Genomic DNA, 26,037 nt, shown 5'->3' on the forward strand with positions numbered 1-26,037 from the left:
CTGCTTGGTATTCTCTCTCTCTCCCTCTCTTTATGCCCCTCCCCTGCTCTCTCTTGCTCTCTCTCTCAAAATAAATAAACATTTTAAAGAATAGAAAAGCATTTTTGAGTGGCTACTATATACATGGCAATGAGGTATAGATTAGCAACAAAAGAGAAGTATAAAAAAAGACCAGTGGAAGCTCCTAAAGAGAGAAACCATGCATATGGCTGACGTGATCAGGAAAGACTTCTTAGGGAAGATGGCATTTGAGCTTGCCCTTGAACAATGTCGGCATGCAACTAGAGCTCAGTAAATATTTATTAGATGAATTAATGTTATTGAATCATTCAATTAAACAGTGAACAGATGAACAAAGAGTAGGCCAGATTTCAACAGGTAGATACAGAAAAGGGCATCAGTATGGAGAAGGCAAAGAAATAGTGAAGCGACACAAAACATATAGAACAGAGAATCTTCTGTGCTTATAGCACATAGATTACCTGTGGGAAAAGGCATGACCCTTAAAATATCTTGTAGACGTGGGGCGCCTGGGTGGCGCAGTCGGTTAAGCGTCCGACTTCAGCCAGGTCATGATCTCGCGGTCCGTGAGTTCGAGCCCCGCGTCAGGCTCTGGGCTGATGGCTCAGAGCCTGGAGCCTGTTTCCGATTCTGTGTCTCCCTCTCTCTCTGCCCCTCCCCCGTTCATGCTCTGTCTCTCTCTGTCCCAAAAATAAATAAACGTTGAAAAAAAAATTTAAAAAAAAAATTAAAAAAAAATATCTTGTAGACGTAAGGCTTTAAGTGCCAGGTTTAAAGAGTGTTGGCTATTGTGTTAGCATAAGTGGAGAGACACTGCCTGTTTTAAGTAGAAGGTTGAGAGACGCATACTTCTGCTTTGAGGAATACTTAAGGAATATTGGTTGGGTGGTGGAATTCCAGACATATGGAGAGGAGAAAGACCAGAATAGAATATTAAGATGGTATCTCTATCATCTACACAATGTCCCCTGAAGGCTGAAGAAGTAACAAGGTCTGGGTCTCTGATTGGCACTGAGTCTTGTGTGCTCATCTCCAGGACTACTTCTTAGAGGCTTATTATAAAAATACACAAGTGGTAGTTTATAGTATAAACTCAAAGGGCTTCTGATATAAACACTGAGGAAAAATGGGAGAAAGGCCTACTTAAATGTGGTCAGAATAAATTTGGAATGAAATATTGTAATTTTGCAAAGAGATGAGGCATGACTAAGGAAGAATATGCATTAACTGGCCATAATTGCTGCTAAAAATTCACATGACATTAAATTAAGTTAGTTTAACCTTAAATTAAGAGTCAAGAATGTGCACAGAATAATAACGTTCTCCATCCAATCATTCATGTTTAATTTAACTAACAGCATAACTATGATGGCACATTCGGCACATGGCCGCACAGTGTTCTTAGAATGTTCCAAAGGCAGTTCTTTTGGCAGGGACAGAAACCATGTTAACCTCTTCCTAAGCTTCATGGGGATCATTATTTAAAAATACTCCATTTTAGCAAAGCCCATAAACAGTTCAAAGGACAACTTCAAAATCCCCTGGCCACATATTTATTTAGATGTAACATCATTTTTACTGAAAGATTCATGTACAATAAAAAAATCTAATAACAGGTTAAGCAAATTACTGAATATCTGTCAGAATAACTTACAGATACTAAAATTCCTATTCCAAGGGATAGTTTGCCTGATGTGAAACAAAAATCAGATCTGACACTATCTATAAAATATAACTATATAAAAATATTACAGGGAAGGAAACGCAGCAAGATGTCAACAGCAATTGTCTGAGTTAATGTGTTTCTGAGTTAGAATTCTTTTTATTTTTCTCTTTTTCAAATAAGTAGGTATTAATTTTATATTAAAATCCAACGTAAACAATAAACCAGGAGCTGCTACTAACTCTAGAAAACAGTGGAGTTGGAACTGAGAGATTTCTGCAACACAAATATAAAGGTTTGGTTTATGGGCCTGTCACAGTGGGTAACTCATGGGTAGCACTCAATAAATAGTCAATGAATGAGATATGGCATAGAATAACAAGTCAATTTGGGCAATTCTCTTTTTTAAAAATTCAGTTGGTTAACAGGATGCCAAGCAAAACACATAATTGGTTATAAAATGTTAATTTCTACCTGATTGTTGTAGCAGAACTGTAGAGTGAAAATCCTGGGGAAAATCCAGGTGTTCTTCATTAGCTATTTCTTGGCCCTACTTTTAAGCTTAAAGTTTTCAAAACACAGACCCAGACAGTTCAGTGAAGTAACAACACAGGGAGGTGGCTATTTTGGATAACCTGGACTCCCCTTTCACTAAGGATTTATACAGTACATTTTTTGGTTTAATTTTGAAGTAAATATTTCAATGTTTCGATTGCTTTCCTATCTTCTTAAATCACCCAATTGGAACTTAATTTCTCGCAGATTCATCACTCTTAGGAACATTAGTTGCTACATTATCAGATAATAGAGTAAGTTCTTAGTGAGACCCTCACACCCCAAATGCTATGATTTTTGAGTTGTGAGTCTTTGTCTTGTCTTTTATTTGCAATTCCTAAAATGTACCTTGCTGTGGCACACTTTTATACTTTTTTGCATGCGTTTTTTTTTTCTTTGCCCAGACACGTCCCAATAAATTCCTTGACCATCTGCTAAACTCCTGCTTATCTGTCTTGTGTTCTTTGATTACTGTATTAGTTCACTCCAAACCTAGTGGCTTAAAATAATAAATATTTATCACCTCACAGAGTTTTGTGGGTGTTCAGAATTTGGAACGAGAGAAGCTGGGTGGCTCATGTTTAAGGTTGTGTTTTACAGCATCCTTAAAGCATTTTTTCTATGCTATTTTAAACTACAGGGCTCGAGGCAGTGACTACAGCAAGTTATAGAGGAATCAAACTTTGAATCTTAACTCCCGCTTATTAGATGTGTGTCTCAGCATGAATAATTGACTTTGAATCTCAGCTTCTGCATCTTTAAAGTGGAAACTGTAGGGGGGCCTGGGTGGCTCAGTGGGTTAAGTGTCCAACTCTTGATTTGGACTCAGGTCATGATCTCACAGTTTCATGAGTTTGAGCCCCACATTGGGCTCTGTGCTGGCAGCGTGGGGCCTGCTTGAATTCTCTCTCTCCCTCTCTCTCTGCCCCTCCCCAACTTGGGCTATTCCTCTCTCTCTCTCTCTCTCCATCTAAATAAATAAATAAATAAACATTAAAAAGAAATTTCAAGTGGAAACTGTAACATCAGCCCTGTTGTCAGAATTAAGTGAGATAATATAGGTGAGAGCACACAGCCAACTGTAAAATACTGTACAGTGCGTTTGTACTGAGCCAGCCAGGATGCAACGCTGCAGGCCCTGAGTCAATCCTGTAGATTCTGATTTCCAGAATTCACTGCCTACTTTACTTAGCCACCACGCAAGGGTCCCTTTATTGTCTCTCCTCTTTACTCAGAATATTTCCCAAATTCGTAACACAAGTTCTACACAGAATACGTATTCAACAAGCATTTGTTGCTGTTGATTATAATGTGGACAGTTATGCTGGTTTTCTTTCCATTTAGGGTAAAACACGAAACTCTTTAGATAGCAGTACCTCACAACCTGGAATAGAAAAAGACGAAGAAGTCCAGGATGATGAGTCGTCAAAGAGTACAGGTTCCAGGATAGAATAAACTTGTGTTTACTCCTAGCTCTGCCACACAGGATAACAGCATTGCTTACTTGACAAGGTCATGGTGAAGACTAAAGGAGAAAATGCATGAGAAGCATCACATGGTAAGCACTCCATAAATGTGGATTACTATTCACCTTGTGATTATTATTAAATGGCTCCATCACTAATAAAAGAAAGGTGCTCAAACCCATGAAAGATGGCATCCTCCTACTTGCAAGTACCATTTTGGCCACTAGGATGACTTATTGAGTCCAGGAAAGAACACTCTCCAAGGTTTGCCTTGTCTACCTGGGTGGCTATCTATCTAAAACAGCCCGTCTGGCTTGAGCTATTTCCATTTGCTGTCTTTATGAGCCCAGAGGCATGCACAGCTCTGAGCACATTTCAGAAATTTGAAAAATAAACAATGAAATGCCTCATGCTTGCCACACATGTATTTTTCCTTCCATGATTTAGGTTGGCTGGTTCTACGCCATAAAAAGTTTATAATAAGTAAGAAAAAAAATAAAAAGAATGAAATTTGCCAGCCTCAAACTCTTTAACCCCACCCCCTAAAACTTTCCAACTCAAGGTTAAGATGTGAACAAATGTTCCACCCAATATGTTCATGAAAGATTTAATAATTACTTTGCTTATGAAAGTTTAAACAGCTGCTTAAGTTAGTAAAAAGGCTCCCACCCAGGCAAAATAACTTGCTGTACCCATTAAGAAGGTTTTACAAATCATCATACTACGTATTCGGATGAAAGGCAAAATTGCATTTGCTATACAGCATCTAACTAGTCAATTCTGTAGGGCATGATTTTGTTCACCAGGTCAGTCAGGTTTTGTTTATTCCTTCAACAAGGGTCTTGACAGCATCAATGTTAAAGCTGTTTCCAAAGGGACTGCTGAGCTTTTTGATAATTTATGTTAAAAAACATATACATGAAATAGGCCATGTGTTTTCCTTTAGGTTCTTTTACAGCATAACCCCATGAACACAGGGTTCATTATCAGATGGATTTGGAAATTAAAGGGAGTCACATCACTTTCCTTTAAAAAAAAAAAAAAGAAAAGAAAAACTCTACTCTTTGGGCTTATATACATACTACTCCTCTTCTGGAGCATTCCCCATCCCAGCACCCCAGCACCTTTAGCTTGGTTAACTCCTCGTGGTAAACTACTTGTGTTGTAGGAATAAGTTGGACCTCTCCAGAAAGGCTTCCTTGACCAGGATGTTCACCACTGCAATGAGCCTTCACTGTACCATGTAGCTGCCATATTATAGCACTTATCTCCTTCTATAGTGGTTACCTGTTCACCAGCTTGTCTCTTCTGCCCCAAGTGCTGTGAGGGAAATGTGATACAGCCAGCACACAGCAGGAGCTCGATAAATTCTTGTAGAATTAATGAATGAATTCCCCTTAGTCACCCAAACTGCACATTTCCTTCTTTGTCTCTTCTATATCCAAACTTTAACAATCTCTGCCAATTTTATTTCCTAAGTATTCCCTGAATCCTTCTCCTCTTTCTCAACACTATGTCAACTGGCTCAGTTCCAGTCCTATTATTTTCTGCCTGAATTTCAGTATTTGCCCCTGCTAACGTATACAGTGGCCACAGGGTACTAAAAGGCAAAGCTACTGCTAAAACCCTTCAGTGACTTCCTACTGCCAACAGGACAAAGCCATAGCCTTGCACATGACATGCCACGGCTGTGCTCTGTCCCTCCAATTTGCCCTTCCTATTTCTCAACCCCTTGCTTTTGCATAAGCTTTCCCCTCTCCAGGGAAGGCCAGGATTTATTGAGGGTCAGAGAGGCAAAACGACCAATCAAGAAAATAGAAGAGGTAGGATTTGAATTCTACTGGCCATGTTTCTAACTACAGTGCTATACTGCCCACCCCACACTCCTGCTACAACCCTCATGTCTGACGCATACCAGATACTCAATAAATTTGTTTTGTATTAATGAACAAATAGTTTTTTAAAGTGAATATTTAAAAACATCAAAACATAAGCTCCCCAAGAGATCTTATGCCCCTATCCTACTGTTTCTCAAAAAGTTTAGGGAATCTTACAAAACTACCTCTTAAAAATTCCCAGAGTACACTAGCATAGTAAAGGTTTAAGAAGTGCCACACAAAAAAAGGAGTTTATTTAACTTTTTTTTTTAATAGAAAAGTTGCTAACTGTATTTGAACACAGAATATTAAACAAACAAAACACCTACCAACACTGTCAAATAATAAAAGGGCCCCATACACTGTGTACTATTAGTCTGATGATAATCTCCAAGTATTTTCTTTTTTAATAATGGAATTTTAGGGCTGGAAATGACCTTTGAGTTTTTCCAGATGAAGTTTCTCATTCTATAGCTGAAGGACTGAGTGGGCCGAGGTCACTCAGCTTATTTGTGGCAGAAATAAAACCAGAACAAGGGCCTGGCAACACTCACGTAGTGTTCCTTCCATTACTCCACACCAATGATTCTCAATCTGGGGTGACTTCTGTCCTAGACATTTGGTAATGTCTGAAGACATTTTGACAGTCATGGTTATAGGGTATGGGGGAGAGGCCAGGGATGCTGCTAAATATTCTACAACGCACAGGGTAGACCCCCACAACAAAGAATTATTTGATCCAAAATGTCAATAGTGTAGATGTTGAGAAATCCTACTCCCCTACACGTACACACAAAGAAAAAGTGAGCTCTCCAGCTAACAAACTAGAGCTTTCATCTCAACGTTTCCCACTAGCCTCCATAGTGCTGCATTATATTTGAAATAATACTTTATAGGAAAACTGAAATTGTTCTTTGAATCCATGAAAATAACTACTGTAGGAAAAAGGTATGTATAAAAAAACAATTTCACTCATCAAGGCTTTATCAAAATGGGTTTAGATATCATCAGCCAAAAAAAAAATCTGAAACATTTTTCTTTTCCACATAATTCCCTCAGAAGACTTCTGGAATATATTAACATTTTTAAAATATTGCATTTACTAGGAAAAACCTCAAAATAAGGTCTAGGAAATCACTGAGGAGCAAAAGAAGTAGGCCAGCCTCCAGAGTCAACACAGGGCAATCTGTTATCACGGGAGAGTCTCTCCTACAGGTGCACTAAATCCCTCATTTCCGGTAACATGCCCTCTTATCAGGTCAGTTTGAGAACAACTCTCCTCCTGTGTTTGCTTGTTTGTTTGAGTGAGATACCCTGGAAGCATCACAAAGTAAGGGCGGGAAAGGACTATTTGGGCTGATATCAGAGGAGGGTCCCCCCTACACTGGGCACTACACAGAAGATGCCCACAGGGAAGCCCCTGCTTTACAAGAAAGCAACTTGCTCTCAAGAGTACAGTTTCCTCACTGGGTAAATGTACTATGGTTATGTAAAATGTTGTTATTGGGGAAGGTGGTCAAAGGGTACACCTGGGCTCTCAGCACTATTTTTGCAACTGCTTGTGAGTCTAAAATTACTATAAAATAAAAAGTTGTTGGGGCCACCCGGGTGGCTCAGTTGGCTGAGTGTCCAAGTCTGGATTTCGGCTCAGGTCATGATCTCACAATTCGTGAGTTCAAGAAGCCCCATGTCGGGGCTTAAGATCCTCTCTCTCCCTCTCTCTTTGCCCCTCCTTCATTCATTCTCTCTCTCTCTCTCTCTCTCTCTGTCTCTCTCTCTCTCTCAAAATAAACAAATAAACTTAAAGAATGTTTTTTAAAAAGTTGTTAATTTTTTAAATGACGTGCCTGGTAGTAGACCTATGTTGGCTTTGTCTGTGGTCCTCTGTTAAAACAGAAACACCTTATTACCTGATTGGGGGGAGTAAAGGGATATGAACAGGGGCACAGGGGAACAGGGTGTCATAAAGAGTCATTAAGACCACAGAAGTGATTTCATCCATCAGATCCTGTTCCAAAGTGACAAGGAGCTAAAGAGGGATGAGACTCAAGCAAGACTTGCCTGAGAGATGATGCACAGAAGAACAGACATATCACTTGGTGGTTTTCCCAGGTGACAACCTTCATGAGAGTTCTCAGAAAACTCTGAGACAACTAGGGATGAGATTTATGAGAGCTCTTTGTATATAGGAAAGAGATGTCAGGAGAAAAGGCATGAAAGGAAGACAAAATCTCTCCTGTGTAATGACTTGGTAGGGACGGCACTGCCTGTGCAGATTCTATCCCGTTGAGGTAGGGCCAGGCACAATGGGATATCCTTAGGGCCGAAAGAAATGGGAGTCAGGAAATCTGGAGTCACATTCCAGGTGTGCTCCTATCACACATTTGTTGTGTCCACTGGGACAAGTCACTCTGGGATTTGATATTCTCATCTGAAAATCAGGGATTGGTATTAGATGCTAAGACCCCTACCTCTCCGTCTCTGTTTTTGTCCAAGACTACTTTAAGCGTTAGGATAACCTCTATTGATTTAATACAAAAATAAAACTGATTCATGGATGGCAACAAGTTTTCTATGAATTTTCCAATGCAAATTAGTTCCTTAATGAATGGGAAATAGACATAATATTGCTAATTTAGCACCTGGAAGTATCAGCTCAGAAGTCAAAATGCTCTTGTTCTCACTCTCGCATCCTCCTTCTCAACTATGGGTGGGCCTCAAAGGTACCATGGTTTCCTAGGAATAAAGCTGTCTGAGAGAAAGGAGTTCAGAGACCTAAGGTCAGAGCTTCTAGAAGACTGTTTTCTGCCCATGAAATGCACCTCCTCAGTGTGTTCAAGGTCTGCCGAATTCTCCACAATATGCCCTAACCACAGAAGAGCAGTTTCTGAGGAGGTCGAAGTGCAGAGAGAATTCTAGGCTTGGAGGAGCCAAAACATGCCACTGTGGGTTGTTTAGGAAGATGGTAGAAGTAATGTGTATAATAGCCCTACTCTGCCATTTTCATATATCGAAACCCAATGAACTATCTGTATTACTGGTGTTTTTAAAAGCCTGTGGTTGGTTAATTCAGTACAGGCTTATGGCCCTACTATGCAGTAGGGTTTTGTAAAGTATTAATGCTTCATCAATCACATATGTGCTTTTCTAGAGCAGAAAGTCACCACACCTTGTCCATGGTTCTTGGGCCAGATCAGAAGGATTCTTTATGTGTTAATTGTTTTTCTTTCATTAAGGTGCTGTGAACAAAAAATGAGACTTAAAGGGCTGTGCTGGGTGTTCGCACTGAAGAGGCGCTTCTTCAAGCCACCCAGGATGTCTGACCTGAAAGCAGAATAATAGCTGCAATAAACCCTCTCCTTTTTAGAGATAATTCCACTGCAACTAATTTGCTCAGCATGTGTCAGAGACACGTTAGTCAACCTAAACCAGCACCATCAACATTTATATCACTGTCACCATTACAGCAATCCCCCCTCATCCATCGGGAACACATTCCAAGATTCCCAGTGGATGCCTGAAACCACAGACAGCATCGAATCGTATATATACTATGTTTTTTCCTATACATACATACCTATTACAAAGTTTAACTTATAAATTAGGCACAGTAGGGTATTAACAACAGTAATAAATAGAGCAATTATAATAATATATTGTAATAAATGTTATGTGAATGTCTCTGTGTCCCTCTCAAAATATCTTATTGTACTATATTCACTCTTCTTGTGATGATGTACAATAATAAAATGCCTACGTGATGGGATGAAGTAAGGAGAATGACGCAGGTATGTGATGTAGCCCTAGGCTACTCGTGATCTTCTGATCATCTGCTTCTGACCTCGGCTGACCAAAGGTACCTGAAACTGTGGCAAGTGACACTGCAGATAAGGTGGGGCTACTGTACTGATAATTAAATCACTGGTACTGAGTGATTTTAGGAAAGTTTGCCAGAATTTAGGAGAGCTAGACTCCTTCACCAGTCAATGAAAAAAATAGGTCTTAGTTGGCATTTGAGTCTCCATTATAAATTTCCTTCCCCTCCTTCATTCTCATTTTCTGCTCATTTACGAACAGGACTACATAATTTCCTCTTACCTATAACTGCCTTCCTTTTAACCTGCCCAAATTCTTCCCTCTTTGTCTCTTTTCCTTTGTCTTCTGCTCACCTCTGATTACTCATAACTGAGTATTTATCTTTATCATAACCTTTATCTTATAGGAACAGGAGAGGGGGCCTGACAGCAGGGAAACACCATGTGGAGATCAGTGTTGTAAGATAGCTCTGAGCTACACTGCAAAAATACAGAAATAGAGGAGATATTAGAAGAAAAAAATCATGGGGGGAAGAGCAAGGGCCTAAATTAGGACAATCATTACAGTATAGGCAAGACGGACAGATTTTTTTTTAATATGCAGAAAGTAGACTTAAAAGGATGTGGTACCAGGCTGTAGAACAGTGATAAAGAGGAGACAATGAAAAATACTGTGACGTTCTCTAAACGGGCTGACAGGTAAATATGGTTCCTTTCACAGAGATGAGAAACTAAGGCAAATGATCAGGCATGAGGGAGTTGAGTTGTTCAGGTTTGGACATACAGAGCTGCATTTAGGAGTGATGTCCAATATGCCAATGGATAATCAGTGTTCTGAATGCGGCAGGAGAACTTCTAGATATTAAAGGATTAAGAAAATTTTCCAAACATTTTCTCCTTCATTTCCTCTTTTCATTTTACTGAAACAAAATATGTTTTCGAGAAGCTACTGCATGCCAAGTCCTGAGATAGGCATTAGTGAAAAGCAAGGAAAAAAAAAAAAAGTAAACATTGTGTCTGCTCAGGGTATTTGCAAGCTCTGGCGGGAAGATGACACCATAACAATGATATCATAACAGCACACAGTGCCGGGATGAGGTGAAGGTTACCAAAGGAAGCTTCTTGGAAGAGATAGCATTTATCAGGGATAGACTGTGCTTACTCAGGTTCCTTAACTCACTGATGCCTGGGGGGGAATGATACATGCTTGCTGCTTCCCTTCACAGCCTGGGCATCCCCTGCGGTTTTGGGCAGACTATAAGGCAGATTCCCACCCCCACCCCCCCAAAACAGTCACATGGACTTCACTACACTCATCTACATTCCTTCCGTGGAAGTAATAGCGTAACTTCTTTATGGAAGAGCTTCTGTTAATCTTCTACCTTGTATATCTTGGTAACAGTGTACTTATAACCCACTTCTCTGGAATCTAGCCACCTAAAGAGTCTACCGCACAGAATTAAGAGATGGAGGCAACTTGATGGCGACCAGATTGCTTCATATTCAGGCTGGCCCAGCAATTCCACTCCTAGGCATTTACCCAAGGAGAAATGAAGACACGCGTACACGGAAAGACTGTATAAGAATAGTCACATGAGTTTTACTCATAATAGTCAAAAACTAGAAACCACCCAAATGTGCAACAACTGCTGAATGGATAAACAAATTGTGGTATATCCATGCAATTAAATATCACTCAGGAGCAATAGAAACGAATAGACAACTGGTAAAACAATGTGGATAATCTCAAAAGCAGTATGCTGACTGAAAGCAGCCACAGAGGAAAGACTACAGATTCTGTGATTCCACTCCTTGGAAATTCCAGACAAGAAAACACTACAGTTCTCAAAAGCAGATCGGTGGTTACCATGGGGCAGGGGAGTGGAGGAGGAGATGGACAGCAAAGGGGCACAAGGCAGTGTTTGGAGCGATGAAAATATTCTATATTATGATTATTGCAGTGGTTACATTACTGCATACATTTTTCAAAGCTCACTGAATTGTAACTTAAATTTGGTAAATTTATGTAATTTTACTTCCATAAAGCTGATTTAAAAAAAAAAATCATGCTAGACTGAGGAGTAGCCAGACTGAGCATTCCCAGCTCGAAGATGCCCAGAAACTCTTCTACTTCAATGATTTAACTCAGACCTTGATACCTCCTGGCTGTTTCAGACTAAGGGTCCCCATAACTCACTCATCTTGCCACCCAGGCTAGGGGCCAGAGTAGCCTGCTCGCCCAGACAACTGATCACAGATAATCCTAAACCCCTCCTGCCCTGTACTAACAGCCTTAAAAATGGCAACACTTTTTCCAGTAGATCCTGGAACTACTGACTGGGGAAAACACCTGGTAAGGTTACACATTAAGGGGTCTGACTACCTAGTAGCTGGAATATAGACTCTGGATTCTTCTGTTGTTACCAGTTCCCTAAAGGGCAAGGGACTTGTTTGTTTCCTTTTTCAATGTTTGAAACTAGAGTTTCTCTACAGCTATTTGACTCCCTATGGTACCACCGAGATCTTGCTTTTCAATCATCCCTGTGGCTACAACCCCAAAGCTGATGCATGCCCATGTCCTGGAAGTGATTTGGGAAGGAAGAAAAGGGTCCCGAACATAAAACCAACCTTTACTGCAGCAAAGCCCTTAAGTCTGGGAGAGGTCCTGAGTTAAGACATGTATGGAAGGTTTGTTTCTCTATCACTATTCACTTCTTCCTTCATCCCATTGATCTCCTTAAGCAAAAATAAGTCTGAAATTCTGGAATAACTTCCTTTAAGTGCTACTTTAGAATTTCAGTAGCTATTAATAGAGGAAATTTATACCAGACACCTTATCAAAACTGGTTTTGTTTTGTTTTGTTTTTTCTTTTTGTACATTTGATGCCATATGAGGTAAACTTACATTCAATGAGTGCCATGTTGTGCCAAACACTGTGCTGGCTATTTGACGTGCTAGGCTAATCGAGTTCTCATGATCATCCTGGTAAGTTACCTATACCATTCTGTCTTTGAGGGGAAGTTCTCTAAGACTCACAGAATAAGTAACTTGCCAAACTTATTTAACCTTCAGCTAGCATAGAGTATGGATCTGCCTCTAGTACTATTTGATTTTCAAGTGTTGCAAGGAAAAATAAATACTTTTGGAAATTACTGCAGTCTAAGACTTGGTTTAGAGGTGCCTGGGTGGCTCAGTCAGTTAAACGTTGGACTCTTGATTTTGGCTCACAGTTCCTGAGTTCAAGCCCCATGTCAGGCTCTGCACTGACAGTGTGGAGCCTACTTGGGATTCTCTCTCTCTCTCTCTCTCTCTCTCTCTCTCTCTTTCTCTCTCAACTCCTCCCCCACTCACACTCTCTCTCTCAAAATAAACAAATAGAATTAAAAAATTTTTTTAAATAAAATAAAATAAAACCTGGTTTAACATTTATAAGGTCCTAGGTTTCAGTCCTTTCCCAGCCACTTACTAGCTGTGTGGACGTTAGGCACCTGAGCTACCTTCTACATTAGTTTCCTCACCTATAAAATGATGAAAATAAATCCAACTTTACTACATGTTGAAAGAATCAAATAACATAATCCATACATACAATAGGCACAGTAACTATTAGCTATTGGTATGATCTCAAATACTAACCTGGCTCCAGTTGGAATAAACACAACACATATATACAAGTATTGCCCTCAGCTATTCAGAGGCTGAGTTTCCACACCATGGATCCTATTCCACCCTTCAATATGTTGTAGAACTTTTGGTTGGAAAAAATATATACAAAGATCCTGCCATTAATGAGTTTATAAGGACCATCTCTGCAGATTCAGGTTCTCTCTTTCCCCAACCATCTCTAAAAACTGACACTTGACCATGAAACCCTACTCCAAGACAGCCCATCTATTTCCTTGACTCACCTGCTCTGGGTACTTGCTGCCAATGATCTCTGCTACAGTGTTGAAGGAATCAGCATCTGGATAGTTCTTTGCCCCCATCTTCAGCTGAATAACAATTCTGTTCCCACGAGAAGCCATTCTTGACATCATTTCTGCATCTTCCACTGTAATACAGGCTGTTGGGATTTTTGGCACACCATCTTGGTATTCCTGAATACCTGTGTGAGGACTTGAGAAAAAGAAGGCACCAGGTCATCTTAAAAGTAAAAACGGACCAAAAGTATTTTTTTAAGTGTCTGTATTTGACATTTGATTCTCACTGATTTCCATTTGCATATGAGAAAGATGATGGGTGGGCAATATTGGATTATTTGCTTTTGAATGTAATTTTTCCTTTTGGTAAAAAATAACTTAGAAACCTCAACTTTACAATCATCTCATTGAAAACATTACATGACATTTATTTTGATAATGTGATGATCCTTTAAAGTTGCAAGTTTCTTCAAATTCAAAAGAACATTAACAGTGCCTTCATGACCAAGAGGTGAGTGAATGCAAGTGTTCAAGGAGACCAAGAAAGCTCTCAAGTCCCTCAAGGCTGCAGACCAGAGGACCCACACATCTGGAGGAAAACTGCCCACACACATCCAGCTTTCTGGTCACTGATGGCTCTGGGCACGTTTTCTTCTCACTCATACACACAGAGACGGTAGGGCACCTTGCAGGAAAACTAGGACAATGGGACATGCTTGTGCGTCCATGAAGAAAAGTGCCGAATAAACCCTGCTCCCTGATGTTACTGCCACAAGAAAGAGACAACTATTACAATTTTGGCACTAAGAAAGAAATATTGCCCCTATGGTCAAGTTTTTCCTGCTAATTTCCAGGTGCTTCTTAGGTTACTAAAAACACTTGTAATTGATGTTTCTGTTCATCTATTGTTGGTTCAACCTCTATACATGCTAATTGAGTTTATCAAACTCACTTTCTAAAATTGTTCTTTCAAACTGACCCTTTCCGCTCGTGAGGCACAACTCTAAACCCTCCCAAACCACAGCTCCCTCAGGACCAAGCAGGCACAGCTCCAAAGTGTGCACCACACCCTATCAGTGCATTCCCATCTTCTGGTAAAGCACAAGCTAATGGCCTCCCTTTTAAAAGTAATTTTTCTTTCCTTATTTCCATGGTTGTCTCAGGTTGTCTCAGATTTGCAGAAAAAGCCTTTCTCCTCCTCTCAGCCACAACACATTTCTCTCCTACAGAAGTGATTCCAACCTCCACATGCATAAACACAATGTTCCAGTCTTATCACTGCTTTCTTGGTGTGACTGCATTGTTGTGACAATGTCAGATGACTATTTACTTCCTTAGAGTAACTGCACAGCAAAATGATTAAGAACAGAGATTTTGGAGCAAGACCATCCAGGTTCAAACCTGGGCTATGGCACTTATTGCTAATTGACCTTGAGCAAGTTATATATATTTGTTTCAGTGGCTTCATCTATAAATAAAAGTGATAATAATAATACATCCTTAATTCATAGAGTTATTTTGCAGATTCAGTGAATTTATACAAGTGAGTCAACTTGCCATGCACGAAACACAGCACTCAATAAATGCTAAATATTTATTTTGTTAACTTGTCTATTACATCATCCCTGTAGAGAGAGACTGTTTAATTTCAAATCCTTAGAACCATCTTAGCACTTCCTTTATGAACATTTCTTAAATGTTGACTGAAAATGTTAGTCTTCATCAAGAGAGGGACAAAGGACTTATAAACTCAAAAATTGTAACACAGAAACCCTGAATTGAATCCCTGCTCTGGAATATGCCTAATCTACCCTAACTCCTGGTTCAAGATGGCCTATGGGGTCACATAACCTAGGTAAAATCCTGGCTCTACCATTTTCTACCCACACGACATGAAGCAACTTAGATGACCTCTCTGTTTCTGAGTTTTCACATCTGTAAAGTGGAGAATAATATTAGTATTGACTAATATTAGCACCATATTAGCGCTAATATTAGCACTAATATTAGCACCATAAGATTGCTATGAAGACAAAAGATATAGTATATGTAAAGAACTTAAAACAGTGTTTGGCACATCGTAATTATTTAGTAAACATTATCTATTATTATTTCTTCAGTGTTAATTTTTCCCATTGAGTTGACAGTGACTAATGACCAAAGGTACTTGGAAACACATAGGAAGACAATCTAAATATTTATTGTTTGGATTACCTTACATGATGTCTGGGATTCAACAAACTTTCCTGTTCTCAGACTTTCTTACTTAAGAAGTATAACACTTCACAACAGTCTTTTTTTTTTTTTAAGTTTTTATTTAAATTCCAGTTAGTTAACATACAGTGTAATATTGGTTTTAGGTATATAATACAGTGATTCAACACTTCCATACAACACCCAGTGCTCATCACAACAAGTACTTTCCTTAATCCCCATCACCTATGTAACCCCTCCCTCCACCTACCTCTTCCAGTAACCATCAAACCAAAGTTTGTTCTCTAGAGTTAAGAGTCTATTTCTTGGTCCCGCCCACTTCTCTCTCTCTCTCTCTCTCTCTCTCTCTCTCTCTCTCTCTCTCTCTCATCCTTGCTCATTTTTGTTTAAATGATAGTTCTAAACAAATTTGTATCAGTAAGCTACAGGTAGGAATTCTTAAAGTGGGGACAGTAAGTTAGGCATGTACCTAACATGGCTCCACTGAAGAAAATAGCACTGAAAGGCATCTTCCAACTATGGTTCTGAATTCAAAATATAAAAGCTTTATAATTTGTTTCTGCAATTAAGAGCGTCCCCCAGTGGTGCAGTATCCAGCACTGTAGTATAGTAGAAGTAGGCAGAATAAAGACTCAACACTTTTATTTGGAGTACTGTACCTTTGCCATCAATTGTTCTATAGGGAAATGATCAGCATTAAACAATACCTTTCTGTCTCCATTTATAACCCTGCTTGCAGTTTAACAATAGCAAAGGGTATACTATAAAGGAAGCCATAAAAACTCAAAACAATTACATTTAAAAATTAATACCAATTCTTTATAAACTATTCCAAAAACTATAAGATAAGGGAACATTTTTCAACTTGTTCTACAAGGTCACTATTACTGATATCAAAACCAGATAAAGATATCAGAAGAAAAGAAAACTACAGACCAACATCTTTTCTAAATATAAATGCAAAAAAAACCACCAAAACTATCCAACAAAATGCAAGCAAACTGACACCAGCAACAAATGAAAAGGATTATACATCATGACCAAGAGAGATTTATCACAGAAATGCAAGGTTGGATTAACATCCAAAAATCAATGAATGTAATTTATCACATAATATAAAAGGACAAAAACCACATGATCACCCCAACAGATGCTGAAAAAGCATTTGACAAAATCTAACACTCCTTCATGATTAAAAAAAAAAAAACAACTATAGTAGCAAGAGAGTGTGGTACTGGTATAAGGATAGGTAGATCAATAGAATAGAATTTAAAGTCCAAAAATAAACCTTTAAAAGAATGGCCAATTCATTTTCAACAAAGGTGCCAAGACAATTCAGTGGATATAGAAAAATATTTTCAGAGAAACAGTGCTGGGACCAACCAAATAACCACATGTAAGAGAATAAAGTTGTATTCACGTATCACAACATATACAAAAATTAATTAAAAAATTAATCACAGACCTAAATGTAGGAGCTAAAACTATAAAACTTCATGACCTTGGGTAAGTAATTGTTTCTTAGATACAATACCCAAATCACAAGCAACAAAAGAAAAAAATAGATAAATTGAATTATCAGAATTGTAAACTTCTGGATTTCAAAAGATACCAGCAAAAAGAGAAAAGACAACATAAAGAATGGGAGAAAAACTTTGCAAATCATATACCTGATAAGGCACTTGTATCTAAAATATCTAAAGACCTCTTAAGATCTCAAAAATAAAATGGCTACCCAATTAAAAAATGGGTAGAATATGAATAGACATTCTTCAAGTAAAGTATACAGATTATAAGCATGTAACAAGATGCTTAATATCATTAGACAGCAGGAAAATGCAAATTAGAACCACTATGAAAAAAAACCACTATGAAATGTCACTTCATACCCACTAGGATGGCTATGATCAAAAAGATAAAAACAAGTATTGGCAAGGATGTAGAAAAATTTGAATGCTTGTACATTGCTGATGGGAATGTAAAATGGCATAGCCACTTTGAAAAACAATTTGACAGTCCCTTAAAAAGTGAAACATGTACTACTAGGTCTATATTCAAGAGAATTTATAATATATGTTCACACAAAGACTTGCACACAAACATTCATAGCAGCATTATTAATAATAGTCAAAGGTAAAAAACAACCTTATGTCCATTAGCTCATGAACGGACAAATTGTATGTCCATACAATGGAATCTTATTCAGTAATAAAAAATTATGTTTTTATACATGATACAACATGGATGAAACTTGAAAACATTATCTTAAGTGAAAGAAGTAAAAAAAGACCACATACTGTAAAATTCTACTTATATGAAGTGTCTAGAATAGGTAAATTGGTAGAGGTAAAAAGTAAAATTTAGGTTGCCTAGAGCTGGTCAGGAGAGAGGAAAATGGGCAGTGAATGCTATGGGGTTTCCTTTTGGGATGATGACAATATTCTAAAATTGGATAGTGATGGATGGTTGTATAACTTTGTGAATATAGCTTAACTGATTCAGCCAGCTTGCTGGCTATGGATCTTGTGACTTCACAGCCTCCATAATCATGTAAGCCAATTCCTCATAATAAAACTATATGTGTGTGTGTGTGTATGTGTGTGTGTGTGTGTGTAGCCTATTGGTTCTCTTTTTCTTAAAGAAGACTGACTAAAACAGCCACAATGAGTCAAATTTCTTTTTATTTGTATCCAAATATATTCCCAACATTTGCAAGACCAAAATAAATGGTGCACTGCATATTTAAAAATTATAAATATTAATATTAAACCTTTCTTTTCAAAAATATACAGCTTCAAATCAAATATATAAATCCAAAATTAAAGTTACTGGAAGAAGCCATTATAAAGGATTCTGGGAAGATAGTGAAGTAAACCTGCCCTGTAAGAAATGCTCAAGGGAGTCCTAGAGGATGAAAGGATACTGGACAGTAACTTGAAGCCATATAAAGAAATAAAGATCTCAATAAAGAGAAATAAATGGGCAATTATAAAAGCTATTTTTAATTGTAACAACGGTTTGTAGCTTCATTTTTGTGTTTCCTAAATGATTTAAGAGACCAATACATTTAAAATAATCATTAGTTTATGTTTTGGGACACATAACATATTAAGATGTAATTTTGTGATATCAATGACCAAAAAGCATGGGGGTAGAGCTGAAAAGGAGCAGAGTTTTTAGATGTTATTGAAGTTAAGCTGGCATAAATTCAAATTAGAGTACTATAACTTTAGGATATTCAATGTAATCCCCATGGTAACCACAAAGAAATAGCTCTAGAACATAAACAAAAGCAAATGAAAAAGAAATGTAAATATTCCACTACAAAAAATCAGCTAAACACACAAAAAAGACAGTAATGCAGCAAATGAGGGACAAAAAAAGAGCTGAAAGGCATAAAGGGAGCAAATAGCAAAATGAAAGAAATAAGACTCTGCTTAGCAATAATTACTTTAAATGTAAATAGATTAAAATCTCTAATCAAAAGACAGAGATTGGCAAATGGATTTTTTAATGATCCAACTATATGCAATCTAAAAGAGACTCACTTTACAGCTAAAGACAGAAATATTTTGAAAATGAAAGGATGAAAAAAGATATTCCATGCAAATATTAACTAAAAAACAATAGGGGTGGCTATAATGATACCAGACAAAATGGACTTTAAATCAAAAAGTTTATAAGAGACAAAGAAGAACATTATATATATTAATAAAAGTGTCAATACAGCAAGAAGATATTCACAATTATAAACATTTATGTACCTAATGATAGACCATCAATATATATGAACCAAAACTGACAGAATTGAACGTAGAAATAGATAGTTCTAGAACAACAATTTGACACTTCAATATTCAATTCTCAATAGTGGATAGAGAAACCTGTGGCACATACCTGTTCTTAAACATTCTTCTCTTGGATAGTCCCTCAGCATGTACTCTCAGACTCTAGGGCTATAAAAGCAGGTCCTAAGGGAGATGGAGTTACAGAGATCTGCTCGCTTTGTACCCACCTAAAACACACTTCTGTCCACGAGTCCCCTTAATAAACCATTTCTAATCAAGCTGGACTTCTTTATTTTTTTCTTCACTTTTATGTGTCCTTCAGCCTTTAGAAGTCATTTTGTATATACCTCCTTTTCACAGAACAGCCAGACAAAAGATAAGTAAGGAAACAGAGGACTTAACACAATAAACCCACTAGATCTCACAGACCACTCTATCCAACAACAGCATACACACTCTTCTCAAGGACATGGAATATTTTCCAGGATAGACCACCTTAGGCCACAAACTGTGTCTCTACAGATTTAAAAAGATACGTATTGGGGCACCTGGGTGGCGCAGTTAAGTGTCTGACTCTTGGTTTCAGCTGAGTTCCAGCCCCGCATCAGGCACTCTGCTGTCAGCACAGACCCCGCTTTGGATCCTGTGTCCAGCCCCCCTCACTGCCCCTCCTCTGCTTGTGCTCTCTCTGTCTGTCTCAAAATAAATAAATAAACTTTAAAATAATAATAAAATAGATCAATAAAAAGATATGTTTCATGCAAAGTATCTTCCCTGGTCACAACAGAATGAAGTTAGATAAAGAAGGTAAATGAAAAGTCACAAATTTGTGGAAATTAAACTGCACACTCCTAACCAGCCAATGGATCAAAGAAGAAATCATGAGGGAAATTATAAAATATTTAGAAATGAATGAAAACAAAACCACAACATACCAAAACATACAGAATGCAGCAAAGCACTGCTAAGAGAAGTTTATAGCAACAAATGCTTACATTAAAAAACAGGAAAGATCTCAAATCAATCAAACTTTACAACTTAAGTAACTAGAAATAGAAAAAGAAGAACAAACTAAACTCAAAGCTAGTGAAAGAAAGGAAACAAAGATTAGAGCAGAGATAAATGAAACAGAGAATAGAAAAGCAACAGAGAAAATCAATGAAGCCAAAAGTTGGTCCTTGGAAAAGATCAACAAAATTGAAAAACCTTTAGCTAGATGGACTAAAAAATAGAGAGAGAACAGTCACATTACTAAAGTCAGCAATAAAACTGGGGACATTCCTTACTGATTCCACAGAAATAAAGGATATAAGAGAGTATATGAACAATTATATGCTAACAAACTGGAAAACCTAAATGAAATGGCCAAATTTCTAGGAACATGAAACCTATTAACTCTAAATCATAAAAAAATAGAAAATCTGAATACATCTTTTTTTTTATGAAATTTATTGACAAATTGGTTTCCATACAACACCCAGTGCTCATCCCAAAAGGTGCCCTCCTCAATACCCATCACCCACCCTCCCCTCCCTCCCACCCCCCATCAACCCTCAGTTTGTTCTCAGTTTTTAAGAGTCGCTTCTGAATACATCTTTAACTAGTAAGGAAACTGAATCAGTGATTAAAAATCTCCTAACAAGGAAAAGCCCTGGACATGATGGACTTTATACTCAATGGTGAAAAACTGAAAGATTTTCCTCTAAAATCAGGAACAAGGCAAGGATGCTAACTTTTGCAACTTCTATTCAACACAGTACTGAAAGTTCTTGTCAGAGAAATCATGCAATAAAAAGAAGGCATCTAAATTAGAAAAGGAAAAATAAAACTACATGTGTTCACAGATGATGTGATCTATATGTAGAAAACAGTAAAGATTCCACACAAAAACCTGTTAGGACTAATAAGTGATTTCACCAAAGTAACAAGATACAAAGCCAACACATAAAAATCAGATGCATTTCTATACATGAACAACAAACAATCTGAAAAGGAAATTACAAAAACAATTCCATTTACAATAATATCAAAAGACTAAAATACTTAGGAATTAACTTAACCAAGAAGGTGAACGACTTATACAATGAAAACTACAAAACACTGCTGAAAGCAATTAAAGAAAATACAAATAAACAAAAACAAATACCATGTTCATGGATTAGAAGACTTATATTGTTACTACACTTGATCTTAGCCAAAAGGCCGAGAAGCGATAGAAGACTTATACTGTTAAGATGTCAATACTCCCCAAAGCACTCAACAGCTTCAATGCAATCCTTATCAAAATACCAAATATGTGCTTTGCAGAAATAGAAAAACCCATCCTGAAATCTATATGGCACCTCAATAGATCCTTAATAGCTGAAGTAATCTTGAAAGAGAACAAATCTGGAAGACTCACACTTCTAATTCCAAAACTTACTACAAAGCTACCACAAGCAAAATAGTGTTATACTTGCATAAACACAGACATATAGACCAATGGTATAGAATAGAGAGCCCAGAAACAAACCCTCAAATATATGGGGTTTTGACAGGTGCAAAGACCTTTCAATGGGGCAGACTTTTCAACAAATGGTGCTGGGAAAACTGGATATCCACATGCAAAAGAATGAAGTAGGACTCTTATTTAACATCATACAGAAAAATTAACGCAAAATGGATCAAAGATTTAAATAAAAGATCTAGAACTATAAAACTCCTAGAAGAAAAATATAGGGCAAAATCTTCATGACATTAGATTTGGCCTTGATTTCTTGGAAATGACATCAAAGGTAAAGGCAACAAAATAGACAAATTAGATTTCATGAATATTAGAAAATTTTGTGCATCAAAAGGCAATATCAACAGGTAAAAAGGCAATGTACATAATGGAAGAAAATGCTTGCAAATCATAGCCCTGATAAGGAATTAACATTCAGAATAAATACAGAACTCCCAAAACTGAATGACAGAAACCAGACAACCCAATTCAACAGTGGAAAAGACTTCAATAGATATTTCAACAAAGAAAATATACAAGTGGTCAATAAGCCCATGAGAAGATGCTCAACATCACTAATCATTAGGGAAATGCAAATCAAAACTAATGAGATACCACCTCACACCTATTAGGAAAACAGAAAATAACAAGTGTTGGTGAGAAGGTAGAAAAATTAGAGCCCTAGTGTGCTATAATGGAGAATGTAAAATGGACACACTTAGGAAAATAGTATGGTGGTTCCTTAAAAAATAAAGAATAACCATATGATCTGGCAATTCCACTTCTGGACTTATACCCAAAATAATTAAAAGCATGGTCTCAAGGATGTATTTGTACACCCATGTTCATAACAGCATTATTCACAATAGCTGAAATATGGAAGTTACCCCAGTGTTCATCAATAGACAAATGGATAAAAAATTGTGGTATATACATGCAATGGAATATTATTCAGCCTTAAAAAAGGAAGGAAATTCTCGGGGCGCCTGGGTGGTTTGGTTGGTTAAGCGTCCGACTTCGGCTCAGGTCATGACCTCATGGTCCGTGAGTTCGAGCCCCGCGTCGGGCTCTGTGCTGACAGCTCAGAGCCTGGAGCCTGTTTCAGATTCTGTGTCTCCCTCTTTCTCTGCCCCTCCCCTGTTCATGCTCTGTCTCACTCTGTCTCAAAAATAAATAAACGTTAAAAAAAATTAAAAAAAAAAAAAGGAAGGAAATTCTGACATATGCTACAACATGAAACATTGAGGGCATTATGCTAAGTGAAATAAGGCAGTCACAAAAGATAAATACCATATTCCATGCTGATGGTACTGTTAAATTAGTTTAATATTTCTAGAATGTGATCTCCCAATATGTAGCAAGAACTATAAAAATTCTTACTTTGTTTCTTCTGCTTTGGAGAACAAACTCGTTGGCAGTATTATAAAATAAGAAAAAAATTTTATATTAAGATGCTCCCTGCATCTCTGTGTATAAATGTGAAAATCTAGAAACAATCCATTAGAGGTAGCAAGAAAATGAAAGACTGGCATGGAAAGTAAATGGCCAAAAGCAGTATCGGGAAACATGTAGATGAAATAATGTTAAGTTAAAATAAAATAATGTTTAAGTTAAACTAAAAGTTAAAATAATGTTAAGTTAAAATGTTAAGTTAAAATAAAAGAATAAAATAAAAGAAATAAAATAAAATAAAATAAAATAAAATAAAATAAAATAAAATAAAATAAAGTTAAGTTAAAATAAAAGAAGACAGAATGCACATGATAAAAAAATTGAACATGAATCTGAGTGATATAAATTAATATCCACTTGATTGAGAAACTACACTCATCCTGTTAGATTATAATCGTGAACTGCAACATTACCAATAAACAGAATTAAATTCTTAAAAATGTATGCCACAGTCTGTAAAATAACCTGGAAGCAAAGCCTGAAGCTATCACAGTAGCATTTTGAATCCTTGACATACTAGGTCACAGGCATTTGAGCACCTGTGGCAAATTAACAGCAAAATATCTGTTGAAATTTTCTTTTCTTCCACCATCAATTACATGAAATGCTTGCAGCTGAATCCTTCTGCAGTGCTGGTCCATCAATGTGCCATCCAGGCAGAATTACAAAGCTAATATTTTCTTGATGTCAATCGTGTTTGTGTTCAAGGACTCTTCCTGTGCACCTGGTAGTGTTTTAACTGTTTATTCACATTTGCGTACATCTTCTCAGCCTCTGAGGCAATAGGTACCTTTTAGTCTTCTAATCTTCAGAAAAGTTGTATAAGCTCTCTTTCCCACAATGATATAGAGGGGCACAGAATTAATTCAGAAAACACTGCTGGCACAGATAGGAAATCAGCACTCAGTTACTTCAAAGGAAGAAAATCGTGCCTACAAACAGCATCTGTGCATCATTATCAGTAAATTTGCTTAAATAATACATTTCCATAAAGTAAAAATGGATGTCCTGCCCTTTGATTTAAAATTTTCTTCCCCTTGGCCTTTTTTAAGCTTTATTTTGGTATTATTCCCCCCCCCTTATTTTTAGGCACCACAAAAAGGCTTTTACTTAAGCAGTGGAATCTTAATGCCTACAGAATTAAGGAATAGTGATATTTTTATTCCAAGGGCCCCTAAAACATAAACCTTTCCATCAAAATCACAACATACCATAGAGAGAAGTTAAACTCTCTGAGAGAGCAGTCCATGGCACATTCCCCCCCAAATTAATGATAATACCAGCCAGCACTTACTGAGCATACACTACAGGGCGGGTCATGTTCCGGGTGTTTGACATGCATTAATTCATTTACCAGTCACTACAACCCTATGAAGTAAGTACTCAAGGCCCCCACCTTAGAGTTAAGGAAATTGAAGTACAGAGAGGATAAGCCATGGTCTCATGGCTAGAGGCTGAAGAAGCCAGAACTGAACTCTGGCAGTCTGGCTTCAGTCTGTCTTCTTAACTCATATAGAATTTATATTATATTGCCACTTACCACTCTAATAAAAATAATAACGATTTTGATGATATTGGTAGTGGTAATGTTGATGATTACTGTCAACAGAAATAAAGACATTACTATCTATTGAATATTTAGGACATACTGAGCTAAGCAACTTCATACATTACCTTATTTAATCTGCAAATCAATTCTGAGATAGGTGCCCATATACCCATTTCTGAAGGGAACTGACAAACGCAGAGTTCATGAATGGCTCAAGTGCTCTGGGCACGGAAGAGTGAATGTTGAGACTAAGATTTTCTTTCCAGATTCAAGGGAACCTATTCAAGCCACATAGAACCTCTTAATATTTATATTCCTTCTAATGGCCAGACTGAGAAAATGATATATTGTGATGGAAAGCACTACACTGTGCCTGACAGATAACTTGTGACTTATAAATGGTACTTATGATCATCACCACCCATATTTACATATGCTTCTATACTGAAGTATCACAGAGCATTGTATCTATATATTTTAATCTATTACTCATCCTTTACCTATCCTAGACCACCAACTCTATGAAAACAAAGACATTATCTTTTTCTTTTGCTTTTACGTACCCAGTGTTATAGCACAATTTTTAGTCCAGAATATGTACTCAGAACACACTGAGTTTTATAACCTATGGCCTCTGACATCAACTTTCTCCCATCATACTATTATCTCCAGGAATTTTATTTCTAGTTTTTTCCAAACTTTACTATTTCTTGATCATGTATTATGTATCAGAATCACATGGAGGTTTTGATAAAGCACAGATCATTGTGTCTAACATCCAGAATTTCTGATTCAGGAGTTGCAGAGTGGGGCCAAGTAATATGCATTTCTAACAAATTCCCAGGTGATGCAGATGTTGTTGGTCCCAGTGTTAGAGAGTTCAAGCCTTCACCAGAAGAGTTTATTCAAAAGTAGGTGCTTGCCAATGGAAAAAGTGTATTCTAGACAGATTATTCATTGCTAGAGACCTATGACAAATATATAACAGGTATGTACTATCTGTAAGGCATGAATACAGGTTCTGTGAAAGAATCACCCCTGCTCTCAAGGAAGCGAGATTATTTGGGATGATAGTCTTCTCATGAAGAGTTGACTACAGAGTTATGGACTTAATGAATATAGTAACAGACCTACCCAAATCCACATAACAAAAGGAGTGTTAGCTCTCCAAAGCTATCACTGCAGGAGGCTGCACAGTTATTGCAGTAATTGCCCATTGCTCTAAATATTTTTG

General features: G+C 37.4%; 1 protein-coding gene and 1 pseudogene across 2 annotated transcripts in view; both read right to left on the reverse strand.

The window, feature by feature from the left end:
- CPQ (carboxypeptidase Q) overlaps window positions 1–26,037 on the reverse strand; it is a 344,836-nt gene that overhangs the window by 224,490 nt on the left and 94,309 nt on the right. For both annotated transcript variants that reach the window (XM_030303994.2, XM_030303995.2), the window contains exon 3: window positions 13,307–13,514. In XM_030303994.2, coding sequence (XP_030159854.1) covers window positions 13,307–13,514 — 208 coding nt within the window. The remainder of the gene's footprint in view (window positions 1–13,306; window positions 13,515–26,037) is intronic.
- Window positions 21,438–21,534, reverse strand: LOC115506588 (annotated as a pseudogene).

Source organism: Lynx canadensis, chromosome F2 (assembly GCF_007474595.2).
Source record: "Lynx canadensis isolate LIC74 chromosome F2, mLynCan4.pri.v2, whole genome shotgun sequence".
Classification (NCBI taxonomy): Eukaryota; Metazoa; Chordata; class Mammalia; order Carnivora; family Felidae; genus Lynx; species Lynx canadensis.